At 40.9% G+C, this 19,816-nt stretch overlaps 1 protein-coding gene across 4 annotated transcripts in view; it reads left to right on the top strand.

Annotated features, from left to right (window-relative positions):
* The window catches only part of LOC119186092 (inositol polyphosphate 5-phosphatase E-like), a 40,885-nt gene that overhangs the window by 11,239 nt on the left and 9,830 nt on the right, over nucleotides 1-19,816 (top strand). For 3 of the 4 annotated variants that reach the window (XM_075878959.1, XM_075878963.1, XM_075878962.1), the window contains exons 2-3: nucleotides 344-448; nucleotides 4,320-4,484. In XM_075878959.1, the coding sequence (XP_075735074.1) occupies nucleotides 344-448; nucleotides 4,320-4,325 (111 nt within the window). In that variant the 3' untranslated portion in view covers nucleotides 4,326-4,484. Of the gene's footprint in view, nucleotides 1-343; nucleotides 449-4,319; nucleotides 4,485-5,895; nucleotides 7,085-19,816 lie in introns of those variants that run through there. The other variant, XM_075878960.1, reaches the window with a different exon arrangement.

The following is a 19,816-nucleotide window of genomic DNA, read 5'->3' as shown; positions in this document are numbered from 1 at the left end:
GCGTCCCCTACATACAATGAAAACATGCAATATTTGTTTTGCAGCATTCCTTTAAGTACAATGAGTAGACCTTTTTAGGAGGAATTGATTTTTCAGCCACATCAAGAATACCACTTATTTGCAAGCTGCATTAAGGCTAAAAGTAGCCACTAGTGACTTGTCCTAATAATATGGGTCACAATCAATAATTCATAGCGTGATAGAGAAGTGATGCTTTATACTGGCCAATAGCCGCATATCAGTTCCAAAAAGACGAAGAAAAAAAATTTTGTGTTTTCGATATTTTAAAGTATTGTTATATTGCATCCAACTTTGTTGATGCTTTTATTCCTTCTTTTTCTAGCTCAGGAAAAAAGAGTTCCAGACCGTATTCAAGATTATGGAAAGATCTGTCATCAGACTGACTTACCAAAACAAGCACAACTCAACTTCAGCACAAAAGCAAAGGGTGGTCTATCTCATGTGAATCTGTACATGATGACTTAAAGGTCAACTCTGGCAATTTCCTGAGGTCATTGGACCTGAATGAAATTGGCTATGTGTGTTCCCCTGCCCACTCCTCACCTATATGCAGAACGACAGGCTTGAGAGATGTACAGATTTATCTCAGATAAATTTTATTGACTACCTGGAACGCTTGCTTCGCTTTCCACAACTATTGAACACATTGTGTGCGACATAGTATATACATAAACAATGAAGACAGCTGGCAGCATCAAGAAGTAAGATATACATCAGCTATGCTACCAAAATGGCAGCAGGCAGCACAAGAAAATGAAAAAGGTGGATTGGCGACTACTGACCAGCCCTGGCAAGCCGCAATAGCCAGTGAGGCCCTGGAAGTGAAGCTCCGCTCAGAGTGACCAAACAGCCTTGTTTCAATAATTTATTTTCTGTGCCATACTAAGCGGTTAAATGTAAACAGCGTTGTAGCATCTGCTAGCGTGTTACTTTCACTGTTTTTGTTTTCTGCACTGGCCATACAGTCATACTATATATGCCCGCCCAACTTTTACATTAAAATATGTAGCTGAAAAGGATGCTTATTTTGGCTTTATTCTCTCTTGTAGCTCTAGGAAACAAGCACTGAGCCTGTGGCACCGCAGTGCATAAGTGAATGAAAGGAACTGGTATGCTTTGTGCAGCAGCTGACCCATCAGTAGAGCCATGTTGAGTTGTTTTGCAGTGTCACGTATGAATTTCTTAGTCGTAAACTATGCCATAACTATAAGAACTATGCACCTGGAACAAAGTTTTTCAGTTTTCTGCTTAAAAAATTTACTGAAATTTGGATTAGTGTATGCCGCATAAAGCAAGTGATCATCCGGGCACTTTTATCAAGTTCATGCTGTAGCTTTTTTGTGTGAATTTAAACTCCACGCAATTTAACTGATATTTTTACGGTGCTGATGGAAGTGAGTGGCAGCCAGCAAAGTGATCTTAAATAAGCAGTCGACATTTTGTTGGTGGAAAACCATCGACAGATCTAGCAATTCTTTCTTGTGGGATGCGGCTGTTTTTCTACTGTTCCGCAATTCGTAAACAGTAACACTAGGGAAGCATCTCCGCATGTCTCGCAAAATGTGTCGTGGACTGCAGAATTTTATTCCCCTTGTATTTCTATTGCTCTTAACAGCACTGTGCATGCAAGCGATGCTGCACCACACCATTTTATTGCATTTAGTGACAGCTAAGAGATCATTTGCAAGGTTGGCGTGTGACAGTTACTCAAGGACTTGTGCAGTGCAAGCAACGTCTATAAATAGAGCTGCACAACAGTGCAGAAAATTTCGTGGAACTTCCAGACATTACTTAATACAACACGTTCAGTTCAGAGATCGTACGTTTTACTTGCGCCCATTGCAAGGGGTTGTCTAACAGGTGTCAGACAAATGCCATCAGGCAAAATGACTAGAAAGAATCCATACAAACATGGATGTTAACTGTCTATGCTTTGTGGTCTACACTGGCCAGCCGATTGCCCTTTCAGAATACACTGCCACACGTCTGTGCTTTCTATCACATTGAAAACATGACTGATTCCATATAATTTGTCCTTTCTTTTCGTTTGAGAAACTAAAGGAATCCTGCATTGTTGACGTTACGAAGGCCTACCCGTTTCATCATATATGTCGTCTTCGCACACACACACTTGCGTGTAATGTGGGCATAGCAGAAAAAGAGGTGTCTATTTGTAGCACGCCACTTGAAACTGAAGTGGTGGCACGTGAAAGTGCAGTGGCGCAGTAGACTGTTGTTCCACTTGTAGGTGCTGCACATTTCCCATAAGCTAAAATAAGTGAAAATAAAAGGAGAAAGAAAAGAAAGTCAGCTATACTTCTGCTTGACAAAGCAATACCCTTTACAACTCCTCCGAAGACTTACTTCTTGTATACTAGTAAAAGTCTTCCAAATGTTAACCACAGTAGAATCTCAGTAAAGGGAAATCTGCTAAATGGAACTGCTGCCTTTGATAAAATGGAACAACTGCCTTTGATATTGTTGATTTAGTACTTGTATTGTCCGCCCCTGTTCATCTCTCAGTAAATGGAACTTCTGGTAAATGGAATATATATTTTCCTGGTTCCTTCCGTTTTGGTTTAGAGACCATCTACTGTGATTAATCTTGATTAAATATTGAAATAGTTTTAACACAAAAGTTCATGCCAGAATATAAAAAGCAGTACTGTACATTTGTTTGCTTTTATAAGTGTTTTGTTCAAGTTAGCTGAAACACACTTGAAGGCTTAGATACAATTCAGTTGCTTGGCTGCAGCAGTATTCACATTTCTGAATATCGCCATCATGCATGAAAAAAAAGAAAAAGAAAGCAGCTCATCACATCACAAACTTCAATGAATTGGGGTCCCTTGTAAAGGCTGTTCTACTCAGGCATTTTTCTGAAACATGACATTATACCTTGCAATAACCCACCCTGAACACTTCATGTTTGCCCTGTGGCTTTTGTTGTAAAAATCCTGTAATAAGATTCAACATGTGAGCATAAACATGCCAATTATTTCTTGATGCGGTACTTGCCCTTTGCAACAGCTTTTAGTCACCATTTTCGATACTATGGGTAATAAAGAAATCACACAAGTATGAATGCTCGGTAGATAATTCTGGTTTTACAATGTTGGAGCTTCTTTTTCATAGTTGTAGATGTAGAAGTTTTTCTACAAAAGGAAACAACTGCATATCGCATATTCGCAGACCAGCGTTATCCTTATCGCTTTTCTTAATTACTGCTTTCGTGTCCATAACATGCTTGATAAACAAATATCAAGCCAGTATTGACCAACCAATGTCAGCTGAGATAACAAAGAGCAGAGCTAATTGGTGAATATTCATTCTAAAAGACACCCCAGGCCCTCTTGTGGTGTCATGACTTCTTTTGTGTGTCTATAATTGGACACCCTGTCTTTTAGAATGAACAACCTCGGCTATTTTTTGCTTTGTTTACTGTTTGCATGCTCTTACAGCACAATAAGGGCAAAAATAATAAAGGAAACTGGACATCAATATGAGGTCTTTTTGTAAAAACGTGCTGTTACTATCCCTGATTTGCTCACATTTTCCTATCTTTAATTTCCTAGTAAGTTACTATTTTTACAGTGAAAGCTGCTATGATAACACAAAAAAGACTGTCTCCAGCGCCGTACTTGTCCGCCGACAGTGTCCGCAACCAATATCGCATGAAGTATGAAAAAAAAAAAATGAAATGAGAAAATATCTCTCGTGTAAACGGGGCTACAGGCCTTGTCTGTGGCAGCCCAGTGCTTTACCACAGAGCCACTCCTGTGCTCGAGATTGTGCTGCCGACTTCCCTTATGCACGCTTCTTGTCAGTTCAGGAATCGTGTTATAAGAGCATTTCAGAAGAGTAACTAAGCAACCTAGCATCACATAATGCGAATCGCTTAACAATTGGGTCTATTGAATGGTTCCAGGCCACTACAAAAGGCTGAGTCATAATTGTTTGTCGTCGTTAGCTACAGCATCAGCAAATAATGCACATAATGCAAATATAGCAAATTGCACATAATGTCTTACAGGTGCATAGCGAGCACCATGCTCCCCTGAAGAAAGACAAATACTAATGAAATAGTGCACGCTTCTCTACTTCACAAATGTTATGGTGATTTTGGTGTAGTGGGTATCATGCAAGTGTACCTGTAGTAGTGTCTACAAGAGTGTTCAGAAAAGGCTCTAGAAAGGCCACTCTTCCAGCTTTTGCTGTGAGTGTGCTGTGCGTTTTGCACAGGCCAGGTGTTTTTTTATTCTTAGAAGGTTTGTGAGTGTGCATTTGATTCATTGCAGATGTGACTGCAAGATTTGACCATGTATTTTGGTGTGGCGATCTGAATTTTCGACTCATGAATGATCGTTCGGTCGTCGGTTTACTGAAGGATGACCATGAAAATAAACAACTTGCATATGAGAACCTCCTGAAATTTGATCGGCCGAGAAGTGCTGTGCTGCATGGTTTGTATAATCGCATCTTCTGTATACCCCCATCCTTTTTTTTTTGAAATTTTTAAAGAATGCCCTTTGATTAGGTTTGTGCATTTAAAATCAGACAAAGTGATGTGTAGATTGTGGGGGGGAGGGGGGCAATAGGGCTTGCAAAGCATAAAACTGACTGTAACATGGTGTGAAAGCGGCCAAAACTTGAAACAACGTAGTGGGCTTTTTCTCTCATAGAAGCTGTACACGGAGCACGAGTCAAAGACATGCACACAAATGCTTAACACACACTGCTTGTAGTATCACTTTCTATGGCATGTGACATTGATTAATCATCTAATACACTGTCTCTAGATATGTGCCATGAAGCAAAATAGGTAGAGAAGGTGAGAGGAGGGTGGAGCTAGTCATGTGAACATGGTGTGGCCCCTACACCACGTTCCACATGGGTGAAGAAACTCTGCTTGCAAAGAATGGCTGAGGCAGGGAGGGTAATTGCATTAGTGGTGAAGCTCACCTTCTGGTAAAATAGTAACAAAGCAGTTAAATTGCTTTCAAGTTTTCTATTAACGAACCTGTTAGAAAATGATTTGGTTTAAACATTCCCTAGACATTGCTTTCCCCACGGTATAGTGAAAACTTGCAGTAGTGTCCTTTAAAGCTGAAGCTTCTTAAAAAAAAGTTGCCTTCATAAGCCACAACACCAAAGTAGCTAATGAAAAGTTTTCCCCAATTTGAATAATTTATTTTATCGCAAAATTTACAACAGCAAAATTAAAGCAGAGTGGTAGTACGGTCTTTTCTGCTCAGCCGAAATGGAGGTTAGCAATGTTTTCAGATATGCTATTAAAATGCACTGGTATTCCAGACAAGTCTGTTAAAAGCTTTCCTATAACAGCTTGGAATGACCTTTCATACTGAAATCAGCAGGGCAAACTAATGGGACACAGAGGTGCAAACAAACAAGTCATCTGTTTTATACGCTTGTTTGTCTCCTCCTTTGCATCCTGTTGGTTTGTGCTCCCAATATTTCAGTACGAATCTATATTAACTATACCGCCTCTCAACCCTTCTAGAGTGATCTTAATTGAAATGCAGATGCATTCATTCTTTATCAGAGACCTTGGAATCAGATATCTAGGAGGTGGTGCTATCCTTTTGATTTTCGCTAAACAGAAACTACTACACAACTTCTGAGCTTCAGTTTTGCAATTGTACCGTGTCCCTAATATGAAAGATAACGAGGCTGTATTTGGTTTGCTATCTGCAGAGTGATTTGCAGTGTTAAAAATCTCTCGTAAAAGAGCACCACCTTTTCTTGGCGAGTTCTAAAAATCTGTTTGAATTAGAAGAGAACTGCCTAGTTTCCTGTGTATGTTTTGCATTCACCAGTGTTGTATGCAGCATCTCTCTCGTCTCTGCTCATCAGGTCAGGCATCTTTGGCTTTCAAGAAGGAAAGATAAAATTTGGACTGACCCACAAATTCGAAGTTGGTTCAACTCAGTTTGATGGTGTGAAGCATAGAGTGCCATCGTACACAGTAATAGCTTCTGTTTGAACTTTTCAATTCGTGGCATTGATATTGTCAGCCTCATTTTTCACTGAAAACCTATTTTCATTTAGGATTGAATACTTTATAGAATCAAGAGAAAAGGCCATATAGAGTGTATTCTCTATGACTCAATTCTATTAATGCAAATCTCTGATCATCAACCACTGTATGGGCTGTACGAAGTGGTGATACGACCTGGAAGAGACAAGTAAGGAATAACGTTAATGATTATTGCTATACAATTACACTGTCTTGGTTGACTACCAGTGTCAGAGTTCTCTTGAAAAGAATTTTGCAACTGGGTGTTGCATGTGGCTTCTTATCTGTCAAAGACGTGAATATTAAGGGTTGTGCAACAGTCAATTTATCACTTTACTAGAAATATATTAGTTGATGTGCCACATCTCATGAAAATATTTCTTTACTTGAAATATCTATACTACTCAATAACTGAATTGTATTTGTTCAGTTTGTGTGCAATGTTTGCTCGATTCAGCCTTTTTATATGAGGGAACCCATTTAGACTGTTGAACTATTATTGTAATATATAAATATTACACCAATTCTTGTATTTGCTATTGATCTACAAGGTCTTTTGAAAGTAGAAAACAAAAATCAACAGACTTCAGTGATTTTTGTGATCCTGAATTTAATGCAACTCATAACCTCATCGGCAGTTATTGGAGGTTGTGTGGATTTGAATCCTGACTACAGTGACATCAGTTGAGTAGAGATAAATGCTAAAATATTAGTAAAATATTAGTATACAATGTTTTCAGTGCATCTGAAAGAACTGCCAATAAATAAAAATAATCCGGAACACTACACAATGGTGTTCACCTTTGCCTTATGTACAGTTTTTGGACATTGAAACTCACAATTAAACTTTTTATAATGTTTGGCCAACACTTCAGATTTTAAATACAAATAGAATGGTGTCGGTCATTTGATTCATCTTCTGCTCAAGAATCCAGAAGTTGAAGTTCCCAATGTGTCTCTTTTGAATGTCTATAAGGAATAACACTCATTGGAGAATGGCAGATGTAATAAATATTCCATAATATAGTTGTGCTGAATAGGAGCAGTTGTTATGCCGGACCAACAGTTCAGAAGCAGGTGCATTGGGCATGTAGCTTTCACTCCATTGTTGCATTTAGATATTTTGGCTGTTTAGCAATTTAATGCAATTGATTATTTGATCAGTTTAATTATGTTTGCATCTCTTAAAAACTGTCGCACTTAATTCTTTCTTTCAGTAAACACAACATTGTACGTACTATAAGTATGAACTACACCACGTGAGCGCATGGCTGAGCGTACTGCAATGTTGTACAGTGGCGCCGATCATAGCATATTTTCAAGTTATTGGGAGAGAGTCTGGCTATTCTTGCGGGTGTGCATCGCCCCCACTAACTTGCTGTCACCCTCCAAGGCATCATTTTCGAAGCTTATATAACCACAGCGCAAAACTAGCACGAGCATAAAAGGAAGTTAGGGCGAAGTGCACTCACAGGTACGGCCGATTCCTCTCTTGATAACAAAAAAAAAATGTCATGATTGGTGCAACTATACAACCTTACATTGCCATTGACCATATGCTCCCGCGGTGTAGCTCATACTGCCCCGCCGCGGTGGTCTAGTGGCTAAGGTACTCGTCTGCTGACCCGCAGGTCGCGGGATCGAATCCCGGCTGCGGCGGCTGCATTTCCGATGGAGGCGGAAATGTTGTAGGCCCGTTTGCTCAGATTTGAGTGCACGTTAAAGAACCCCAGGTGGTCGAAATTTCCGGAGCCCTCCACTACGGCGTCTCTCATAACCATATGGTGGTTTTGGGACGTTAAACCCCACAAATCAATCAATCAATCAATAAATGGGTGTAGCTCATACTGAGCACGATAGTACAACTGGACATGTGGTAGCATATTTCATTGAGGTGGTAGGCCACCCCCCCCCCCCCCCCCCCAAAAAAAAAAAACTTTTTTTAACCGGAGGAGCCAGGAATAAAATAACTGCTTTTTTGGAACAAGCGTGCCTCAGTTATCTTCCCTAGTCATTTAGAGTGCAAAATATTGATTATTTGTTTTTTAGGAGGCCATTTTTGTCAAATATTAAATGAAAAGTGATAGTTACATCAGCCATGATAAGTGACTAACGGGTGCCTGAATTCAGTAAAGCTTTGGCATTTATGTAATCAATGGTTGGAGCTATGCAGTGAACTAGGATAAATAATATACAGTAAATATCAAGGAAATTATGTTAAAAAACTCCAAAAGACTCAGAAAAAGTGCCAATTTATACTGAACTTGTTTGCAAAATTAGCTGTGAATTCAAAACTAATCAATTAATTTCTTTTATCCTAGTTCGCTACACAGATATATAAGTGGTGAAACATTGTACTAAATTTTCGTTCGAAGTATACACTGAGAAAAAAGTTATGAAAGTTGGCATTGCATGATTTGCAGCAAATTCTTATTTTGAGGAAAAGGTAAACAAAGATTTTAGAGCGGGCTCAAGGTGTCAGAAATTTCGCACAAAGTCCTAAAATGCCCCTGATTCCTAGGTGGGTCCTTCTTGAATAGCATCATGGTCTCCTTTTCCTCGTGTGATTGCTCTTCTTTTCTTTCCGGCCTGTTTCGTCCCATCAGCTGACTTGCGTTTGGCATTCTGCATGCGCTTGTGATCTCTGGCAACACAAACTTTCGTCGTGTAGTACCCTAGTTCTATGCCAGCTTGGCTCAGGATGTCTAGAGTGCTTACACTGCCATTATTGAAGTTTGCCACAGCATCATGCAAGGCAAACATTACTGTAGGCAAGCTTACGTAGACCTTTTTGGGAGCCCACTGCTATATCTGACCATTAAAACTCATTTGCATTATGTGTCTTTCCATGCAAAGATTTCATCAGAAGTTCATCTGAACGCAAATAGCTGTACACAATTTTAACTTTGTTAGCACGTCATTCGAAAGTCGTCCTTTGTGCACATACTCTCCTTGGCCGAGTGCTTCAACCCTTCTGTACCCACACCAGCTGTTCGGTCCAAGTGGGCACAGACCATGTCTCGGATGCTTGTCGGTAGAGCTGCAATGAAAAAGACTGGCAAGGGTAGCCTGATTCATTGCAGAAAAGTTGCCCGCACTAGTCGTTATGGCAATGCCTTAGTAGTTTTGAAGGCGGTCAATGAGGACATCATTGACCTTTCCCTTACTTCCGAGACCACGCACTGCTTTCTTGAGTTCTCCGAGGCGGCAGCCAAAACTTTTCTGGACATGCCCAACGCATTCCAGTTTCTAGACACTGTCTTTTCTATACATGTCTTCCACAGAGGCATAGCTCTTGGAAACACCATCACCGTAGAATTTCAGGTAATTCAAGCCTCTTTTTGGCTGTGACCTCTCAAATATTCGGTACAGACCAACCGTCTCCTTACTGCCAGCACTTCCTTCATGGTTTGCTTGACAGGAAGTGTGGTCTGCCTTTCATTCCTGATAAAAAGCACTTTGTGGCCTCAACTTTTGTTTAGTTTTACAAGATTTACACGATCTGAAAAGGGCCTCAACATCTATGACTTTTCTTGTGTCAATAAAAATCACAGACTCACATGCATTCAAAGATGAATGACCACGCTTCTGCCATGTGCTGTCACCTGAAACACCACACTCGGCACTTCCCACAATACGACTAAGTTCCACAGCAGCATCGGCCCTACATTTTGACGCCACTTTTCCTGCAGCTGCAGAAAGTCGAGACAATAATTTGTCGTAGGCGGAGTGACATGGAGCAGGCATGTTCATGACTTTGGCAAAGAATTCCACACCTGCATGCCCTTTCCTAACTGGCGCCTCGCGTAAACGAGATGAACATTATTTTCGTTACGTGTCCCGCCTTTCTAGACGTATCAAATGGACGCTCAAACCTATAGTCAGTACACACGACTGCACAGGTTGAGCATATCCCTAGGTGAGAGCGTTCCTCGAGCTTCAGCGTTGGGTTCATGCATCCAGGGCATGTCACTAGTGATAAAAACACCGAGGAAAGAATGTCAATGTCCAAAAGCCTGTTCTTTTGGAGCGAAGAATTTTGCGGCGGAGCCTCGTACGTTTTTGTAATGCCCGAAAGCTTTCTTGCGTTCGCCGAAACACCCGCGTCCATGTCGGGAGGCAGCTTCGTCAGGGTGTAGCGATTTCCACCAAACTTCCGCTTCCTTGTCTTCTGAGTTCTGCGCTTAGCCATGCTGGTCTGAATATATATTCACATCCAGGTGGCCGAAGAACACACACGTTGCAGCGTTGACACGAGGAAGAAATGTAGAACGATGCCTGACGTATGCCGACCAAGGTAAACAACAAACATTCCATGAGCACTTTACATCCTCCATGTGGCTGTTTTTAAAGATTTGAAAACAATTAGAAGCACAAAGTTATATATAATGACATCCTCTTATGTAACAGTCCAAATAAAAGTCATGAAGTATTTTGAATATTATTATTATACAGTAGATTCTCAGTAAACGGAACGTGATGGGACCATGACAATATGTTTCATTTAACAGGAGTTCCTTTTACTGAGAGGTGAACATAACTGCAGAATACAAGCCCGAAACCAAGCGTTGCAGAGGCACTGGTTCCATTTAAGCAGTACTTTCATTTAACAGATTTCCGTTTACTGAGAGTCTACTGTAAACGAAAAACACTTTCGTAACGAACACATTGTGGTTTCGGTATATGAGCATGGTGTATAAAAATCTAATTGTGACTCGCAAACTAATGATGATAGGAAGATAATTTTTGTTGCTACACGTTTTTGAATGTCCGGGCGTGCAAAAAAACCAAAAACAAAAAAAATCGATCTCGCAAAAAAAAAAATTGACTTTTGACGTAAGCCTACCACCTTAATGTAATTGTGATGTTGCCAAATAATTTCAAGTAATCATTAATCATTTACAAGTTCCTTAGCTACTACTTGGTTCAACAGACCTGTTTGTTTGCCCACTTGGTTCTTGCTGAGGTACATATCTTGCCACAAAATTAAGACACACAGGAAAAGAAGACCCAGAAGGGGCCATTGTGTGTGTGTCTTAATCTTGAGGATAATATGTCATTTAGTAGTTATGTGAGCATATAATGTAAATATATTATACATACTTACGTTAATGCATATAAGCTTGATTTCTCATATCAAATAGGCTTTGCTCAAGCATTGTACTTGCTTGCAAAACATGAAAATATTCTATGTCGAGTTTACTGTTCAGAGGTTGTTATAATTGAAGATTTATAATTCAATTACAACATTTCAGTATTTGCATATCTCGAACTTGCACTTGAGGCCAAACAGTATTATCTGGGTTGTCTTTATGCCAGGGGGGCTACAGGTGGGCTGGTAAAAACTTGAGGGGGCAGTGGCCTCCACTGGTGCCCATGCCTTGCATAATTCGTGCCCGCATAAGATAGCATCCTGGTTGAAAGAAATGTATAAAAACTTACTCGCTAACATTGCACCCTCTGTCTGGCCTTCAGGGCACACATCAGCTAAGATTGGCATAGACATGACGTATGCATACTTTAGTCTGCATGGCAAAAAGTTTGAGCAGAAATTTTATACTAGGGAATTGTTGTTACAGTAAAACTTGTTGTAACATACTTGTTTTAAAAGTATGACCATATTGTAGGTGTAGTGAATCCCTGACTCAACCTCCACAGAACCTGAGCCATGACCAACCCTTTGGTTTTCTTTATGCAGTTGCTTCTGGCACAGGCGACATTCACGGCCGATGCATCAAACAAGATAGTGGATTCCGTCGGCGCTGTGCGGATCCATCTCGGCGACTGCGCAGAAGAGGCATCGCTTGTTCTCAACTCTTGGACGCCACCACCGTCATCGACTGACGCCTATATAAGCAACCCAACATCATGGCTTTCCTTCAGTGGGCACGTCGGCTGGCTGCCTGTAACAGCCATGACCAACCCTTTGGTTTTCTTTATGCAGTTGCTTCTGGCACGGGCGACATTCACGGCCGATGCATCAAACAAGATAGTGGATTCCGTTGGCGCTGCGCCGATCTATCTCGGCGACTGCGCAGAAGAGGCATCGCTTGTTCTCAACTATTGGACACCACCACTGTCATCGAATGACGCCTATATAAGCAGCCCAACATCACGGCTTTCCTTCAGTGGGCACGTTGGCTAACCACTTGTAACCGCCATGATCAACCCTTTGGTTTTCTTTATGCAGGTTAGTAGCAAGTATTCCTGTGTCAAAACTAGTGATCCTTGCTTTATTCAGCTGACGTGCCCCACCAGCTTATGCATGTGTTACTTGTACTGTCTCTATTGTCTCTATTGAGTACTGTCTCTATTGAAACTTTGTGGCGATATCGAATCGAACCCAGGTCCGACTACCGAACAAATGTTGAAAGAACTTCTTGAAGGCCAAAAGACTATGCATAAACGACTTGATACTATAGAGTCGAAACTTAAAAAGGTGGAAACATCAGTCAACCCTCACGGAACTGAGTACCAAAGTCGCCAATCTCGAAAAAACAGTGCAAGGACTAGAAAAAAGGCTGGCAAATTTAGAAGACAGAAGCAGAAGAAACAATCTTCTGGTTTTTGGCATTCCTGAAAAACCGGGAGAAACACCAGAATCGCTGGAATCGGCAATAGTTGAAGACTTGTTCAAAACTAAGCTTGGTGTAGAGGGAAAATCTGTCGAAAGACTACACAGAATGGGGCGTAAGCAACCCGACAAACTTAGACCTGTGATCTTAAAGTTCATTGATGACAGGGAAAAAAAGACACGTGCTGAAGAACTGTTCTAAGTTGAAAGGAATGGGCATTTATGTGTCCGAGGACTTCTCGGCAGCCACGAGGCAAATTTCAAAGAACCTATGGGATAGTGCCTCTGATAGCAGGAAAGCGGGAGTAAAGGTGAAACTGTCATATGATAAAATTCGAATTGATAACGAAACGTATGAATGGGACAGTATTCACATGAAGAGGGTTCCTATTAGTCGACGCAGGAGCAGACTGTGAGATAAGAAGTGACATAAAAGCAAGGAAACTAAGCAGTTTCGTTATCTTAACATAAATGCCCGTAGTTTGATTAACAAGGTCGTTAAACTAGAAAGTGTAATAATAGCCCACAAACCGCATATGTTAATAATTACAAAATCGTGGCTACACTAAGACATAGGTGATGATGAAATAACGGCACCAGGCTACAAAATGTACCGTAATGACAGAGATTCCCGTGGTGGCGGTGTTGTCATGTTTTGAGAATCGCTATATGTGACACGATTACCCAATATTAAGGGAATTGATTGTGTTTTCGTTAAAGTGTTATTTGATGAGCTACATATTGTCGTTGGGGGATTTTACCGTCCGCCTAATTGTGGTGATGAGTTTGTAGAACAATTAAATGAGTTTTTGTGTCAGTATAAAACGAGTAGTTGCAGCGTCTTAATCGGTGGCGACTTTAATTTTCCCATGATAAATTGGTCGGATGAATTTCCACATGCCATCTCTGCTGCATCTGTATCTTTTCTTGATGTTTTGCTGTTCCATGACTTGACGCAGCTTGTGAAAATGCCCACTCGCATTCAAAATGAATCTAGCACAATTTTAGACCTGTTTCTTGTTAGTAGAGGTATATATAACCGCAGTCCGGTAATAGAAATTTACGACGGCATTTCGGACCATAAAATTGTGTCATTAAGCTTTCAACTGTACTATGCTAAAATACCTGATAAAAAGACCGTTCTTGTACCCGTATTCTCGCGTGCTAGTGATGTAGACATAATAGACGCTCTTGATCATTCTTATTCCGATTTCTTAACACTTTCTAAAGAAAGTGAATGTTCTGTTGAGCGATTGTGGTGCTTTTTCAAAGACATAATAATTAAATGTATCCAAGACTTCATTCCTCACAAACGCAAGGTACTAAACCGGTCTAGCCCCTGGATTACAAAAGAAATCATACGCCTAGGGCGCAAGCTAAAGAAGGCAAGAAAGCGACAAATAGAACGACCATCATTGTCTGGACTAGATAATATATCAGAGATGCGTCACACACTGAAAGCCAAATTGAAAAGTGCAAAGGAAAAATATCAAAGGGAGGCTTTGACAAACTTTCTCTTGACGTCACCAAATAAGTTTTGGCAATATCTTTCACCCAAAAAAAGTCCAGTATCAAGCTTATCTATTAATGGTGATGTTATAACGGACAAGAGGGAAATAGCAGAGGGGATTAATATAACTTCTGTTCGGTGTACACGTGTGATAATGACGTTACCCCTGATTTCATCACCTATGACACCATGCCACCTATCGATGATGTCTGTATCACTGAAGCGGGTGTCTTATCGCTTCTGCTTAATCTCGATCCAAAAAAGTCACTGGGCATTGACTCTGTACCTAACGCCTTTCTGACAAGGTATGCTGAATGGAATGCGAAATACCTATGCTTGATCTTCAAATCATCTCTCCTGCGCGCTGAACTTCCGAGTGATTGGAAGCACGCTAAGATCACTCCAGTACCAAAAACTGATGACCATTCGCTTGTATCCTCGTTTAGGCCTATCTCCTTGCTATGCACTAATGTCAAAATTCTAGAGCATATAATATTCAAACATTTGTCTATGTTTGTCGAAAGAAATAACCTAATCACGCCCCTTCAGCACGGCTTTCGCAAAGGGTATTCTACGGTTACCCAGCTTATTGAGACGTTTCATGACCTAGCAGCAGCGATCGATAAGAATGGTCAAGTAGATGTTATATTATTGGATTTTGAGAAAGCTTCCGATCGTGTGAGTCACCAAAACTTACTAATTAAGCTCAAACCTATTTTGAAAAATGAGAAATTACCTGCATGGATAACTGCTTATCTTTCAAAGAGGAGCCAATCTGTTGCCATTGATGGTGTCACCTCGAGTTCCGCCCCCATGAAATCGGGTGTGCCTCAAGGGTCAATTTCGGGGCCGTTGTTTTTTCTGTTATTTATTAATGATATTGTGCTAACCTTGCTCGTAAAAGTAAAGCTTTTCGCGGACGATTGTATACTACATCAGGAAATTTATATTTACAGTGATCAAGAATCTTTAAATACTGCACTAGCAACGCTACAAACATGGTGTGAAAATTGGCAGATGACAATTAATTATAAAAAAACAGTAGCAATGCGAATTACGCGTAAGAAACAGCTGCTTCTGTTTACCTATCACGTCAATGGCCATGCATTATCCGAAGTCACTAAACACAAATATTTAGGACTCATACTCACATCAGACTTAAAATGGAATGAACACATAGAATATATTGAAAGAAAGGCAATGAAAAAGCTTGGCTATTTGCGAAGGAGGCTTGTGAATGCCACAACACACATCAACCTTCTCACGCACAAAACTTTCATTAGACCAGTATTAGAATATGGAGCTGCAGTGTGGGATCCCTTTACTGAGTCCACTATTGAAAAATTAGAAATGTTCCAAAGAAAATCTGTCCGAATCGTTTTTAATTGTTATAGTTGGCGTACTTCCCCTTCACTTCTACTAATTAAAGCGGATCTCAAAAAACTACAGGAGAGAAGAAGAATGAAGAGGCGGAAGCTTTTTTACCTCATTTTCCACGACAAAATTGGTGTCAACAAAACAGTGCACATTAGACAAATAAGTGAATATGCTGTGCGCTCACATCATTCAAAGAAAGTTTTAGATTACGTAAAGCGAACAGACACATTCAGGTTTTCATTTTTTCCAAGAACTACCCGTGAGTGGAATGGCCTATCACCCGATGCTGTACAGTGTCCAACAGTTGATTTAATTCTACATGCTCTCAATAACCCCTAACAGTTGTTTTTTTGTACAGTCATGCAGCCCAGAGTTACGCAATGCTTCCATTTTTTTAGTACGTTTCAGTCAGCAAAGCTATGTCATTGTTGTAATGTTTTTTTTTTAGTTTTTGTGAATTGATACAGAAGTGTTGAATTGTAACCACAGTCAGTATGCTGTGTGATGTCAATTATGTTTTTGTAGTAAACATTTCTGTATGCCCATCTCTGCTTAAGACCTGGTAAACAGGTCAGCAGTATGTAATAAATAAATAAATAAATAAATAAATAAGTAAATAAATAAATTAGTGAATGTCGTAACTACTTTTTGTCATTTTCACTGTACCCCTAAACTTGTTGTGTAGCGGAAGCCACAATACGCCACAAAATATCTCCTGCTCTTTGGTTGGTGTAGGGACAAATCAACTGATAATTCTTACTCCAGAGCAGTTACTGCAACGCGATATATAGTATTACGGATAAACATCAGAAATACACCACGACCTAATGGAGGCCACCAACAACCTATGAGAATAAGCATCAGAGATGCACTGAGGTGTGATGGTGGCCAGGAACGGCTTATGATCAGTACAACTTATTGCCGACAACCCAATTATGAGCGTCTCTCAAGCAGCTGCTCAGTAGTCCGCGCAGCATGGAGCAGTTGTAAAGCATACTGCACGCTGTTCATAGGCAGCAAATTAAACACAACCTGCCACCATTCACTGCTGCCTCTTTGTGCGAGACTTCTAAGTGTGTTTTTCGAAGACACATCACTCGCGAGAACAATAGCAGCAAGCCATCACTTTGCTGGCTCAACAAGGTACTTGCTACACCCTTTTGTGGTGAGATGTGCACAGACACAAATGAACTTGGCGTCGTCAATCAGCCGTTATGCCATATTAGCCGTGTTGTTTGTGTTATCAGCTGTGGCAACCGGCTAAGCGGATCAACTTGGTTTATAGTGGCTATATATTTTGCTATATAAAATTTCTAGGCATCTTTATTTAGGGAGGTGACTTCTCACCTGTCTTTTAAAATAAATAACTTCACTTTTTTGTTACTGTACAATTACTTTTCACTTTTCCGGCCATTTTTTTCTGGATTTTCAACATTGATATCATAAACGAGTGACATTACTTTTTTCTATGTAGCACCACCTTGTATTGAATGGTATTCGTTGCACTGAATAACATTTGAACATTTGAACCTAATGACATCAACACCTCCAACATGACAAAGGTATAAGTAATAGACATCTGTCTGTTTTTAAACAGTGTGACGTCTCTGCGGGCACCCCGCAGACCTTACCCTCTCTCGGAGCAGGTGCTGGTTGGCAAGAAAGTTCCACCGTCGGCATCTTTCTGCATAACAGAGCTGCGTGTCTGCATTCCTTCGACAGAAATTTCTGCATTGCTATGTTCTAAAGTCACAGCTTTTTAAAGGAGGGGGTTGCGGAAGGGTCACTTCTTATAGTGTGGAAATTTGCTCGTCGTAGATTTATGAATGGAGAAACTTTATTTAGAATACTGAAAGACACAAGTAGTGCGTAGTTGGCTTCACTCACGTAGATGGCAGCCACAAGAAAGTCTGATTTTTTTCTAAATTGAACGTTTTGAATATATAGTGACTGGCACTTTGAGAAATATTTGCATCGCATGAATGTAAACTTATTCAATTTCCATCGTGGTATGTTCAATGCAGTTCTAAACGAGGTAAATCATTGGCGGCAGCTTGGTTTTGAGCTGCTGTGCGCAACGTCACGAATAAGATTCTCATTCATTCTGCAAAACTAATGCGCATTGTCACTTCATAAGGATCAAGCCGTAAAAGTACAAAGTAGATGAGAAATGAAAATCTCCACTGTTGCCATTAACACGTATCAGGTATCCGATAATATCAGCTATAGCTGTGGTGAAGCGTATATGCAGACTCGGCAACGCCACAACGTTGCTTATAGCTCATGCGTAGTCGTACATATCACCCAAAGATCATGCACTTTTATTTTTCTGCACGCCGCGCATACGCTGAAATGTACCCACTCGCAGATTATCGCGTCAAATGCATTTTTATCTTGACTGAAATGTCAGATCGTAAAGTTCCATCGACAACCACTTACTGCGACCGGCCCACAACGAATACCAGTGTTTTCGCAAACAGGACGCATGGCGTTATTCGCACTGCACACACCCACGCACAATATTCACAGCTTCACCGTCCGTATAAAGGTGCACCAATATTGTAGATGCCTTTCAACGCACACTACACAACACAGTCAACACTGCACATTTTTGAAGACGATGCCGCTGTTCCTCGCACAGGCCGCCACGTGTGTTCACTTCTCTGAGATTAACAGCTGATCAACGAGGCAAATATTTCATCACGCACTTCACCACACACCTAGATGTTCTCTGCCACATACAACAGCTAATGTCGCCACTGTGAGATGAAGATTAAGCTTTCAAAAAGAAAAAAAAAAACTTGCTCCAAGCACCGAGCGACTGCACCCCACTCGGCCACTGGCGGGAGTGTTTTGCCAACCAGCGCCTTGCACGTGCACAGGTGACGTCACGCTGTGACGTACCCTGGTAGAGGTCTGTTGTGTGAGCTAGTAGGTGATACGCTACACATTAATACTTGTATAGTAGTTTGAAGGAGCAGTCTGCCCCACGTGGCGGGACTCGCTCGCTGGATTTCGTGCCGACCGGTTGTGCGCCCGCGCTCTCCGCGCGCTTGCGACCTTCGGCGTCACCGTAGCTCTGGCCGACTGGGCTCGCCCTACGTCACCTCCTGCCGCCGACGGCTTTCGACGACAGTGAAGCTCTGACTTACTGGACCTGCTCTACGCCATCTACAGACGCCGACAACATCTCTCGCAAGTGTACCCCGTCCTCGGACTCCAGTGACCGTGTTTCCATCTTTCCTGTCTCTCCTATCCCCTCAGTTTGTTGTTGCTTCTTCTTCCTCTTTTCTATACCTTTACTTCTACCCTTTTTATCCCTCCTCACCCCCATCCCTTGTGAGCCCTGTGGCGGTGTCGCTCACTGAAGCAGACAATAACGGGGCTCACTTTTCTCTTCCTTTCTCTTTATTAAGAACCACTCATTTTGCCCCACGTGGCAGTGAAGTGGTGCCAGTTTTCACGCATTGGCAAGAAAGTCTTGTAGTAGTACTTGGCAGTTAGATTACTTGTATATGCCACAATCCCAGGAGATCCTTATTAACAAGGTTTTACTGTATTGTGTAGGATTCTAGGAGTGGGGGGTTTATCATTGTGTCATTTTATTGGTGCTTGTCTTCACTTGTTGCCACTTTTGGTTTTTTGCATTTGGCATTTTCCTATATTCAAATCAAGGCAAAGTGTCATTTTGCACACCATAGCCTTTGTATAACTTAGTTGAGATGTGTTTGCGTAATTACTTAGGGATTTCTGTGCCCCTTTTTTCTAAGCACTAAAATAAAATAAAAATGCACAAATTACTTGCTGTGGTAGCTTAGCACGGAAGATGTCACGGGGACAAGCTTAAGAGTGCGTGATCGAATCCCAGTTGTGGTGGCCACATTTTGAATTGGGTAAAATGCAAAAAGCACCTGTGTGCTTAAATGTAGGTGCATGTTAAAGAGCCCCAGGTGGTTGTAATTAATCCAAAGTCCCCCGCTACAGCATGGCTCACAATCAAGGTGCAGTTCTGGCACATGAAAACTCAGTAATGAATATTAAGTGCATAAATTATTGTAGTAAACATGGTGCTATGTGTTTTTTTTTTCTTTTTTCACATATTTTTTCAAACTGTTAGAGTGCTCCATCCGCTATTGTGTATGCCAAGGTAATGCATTGGAATCAGAATAATAATGAAAATAGTAATCTTATGTTGGGGTTCATATTTAAAACATCTTTATTAGAGCTGCATTAAGTAATGCCACATTGAAATGCGAGAAGTGTGATAGTTTGAACATTCGCCAATGCAACTGGTTCT

This window comes from Rhipicephalus microplus, chromosome X, assembly GCF_043290135.1.
Source record: "Rhipicephalus microplus isolate Deutch F79 chromosome X, USDA_Rmic, whole genome shotgun sequence".
NCBI classification, from domain to species: Eukaryota; Metazoa; Arthropoda; class Arachnida; order Ixodida; family Ixodidae; genus Rhipicephalus; species Rhipicephalus microplus.
The sequence above is the reverse complement of the archived record's forward strand: the minus strand, read 5'-3'. Positions and strand labels throughout refer to the sequence as shown.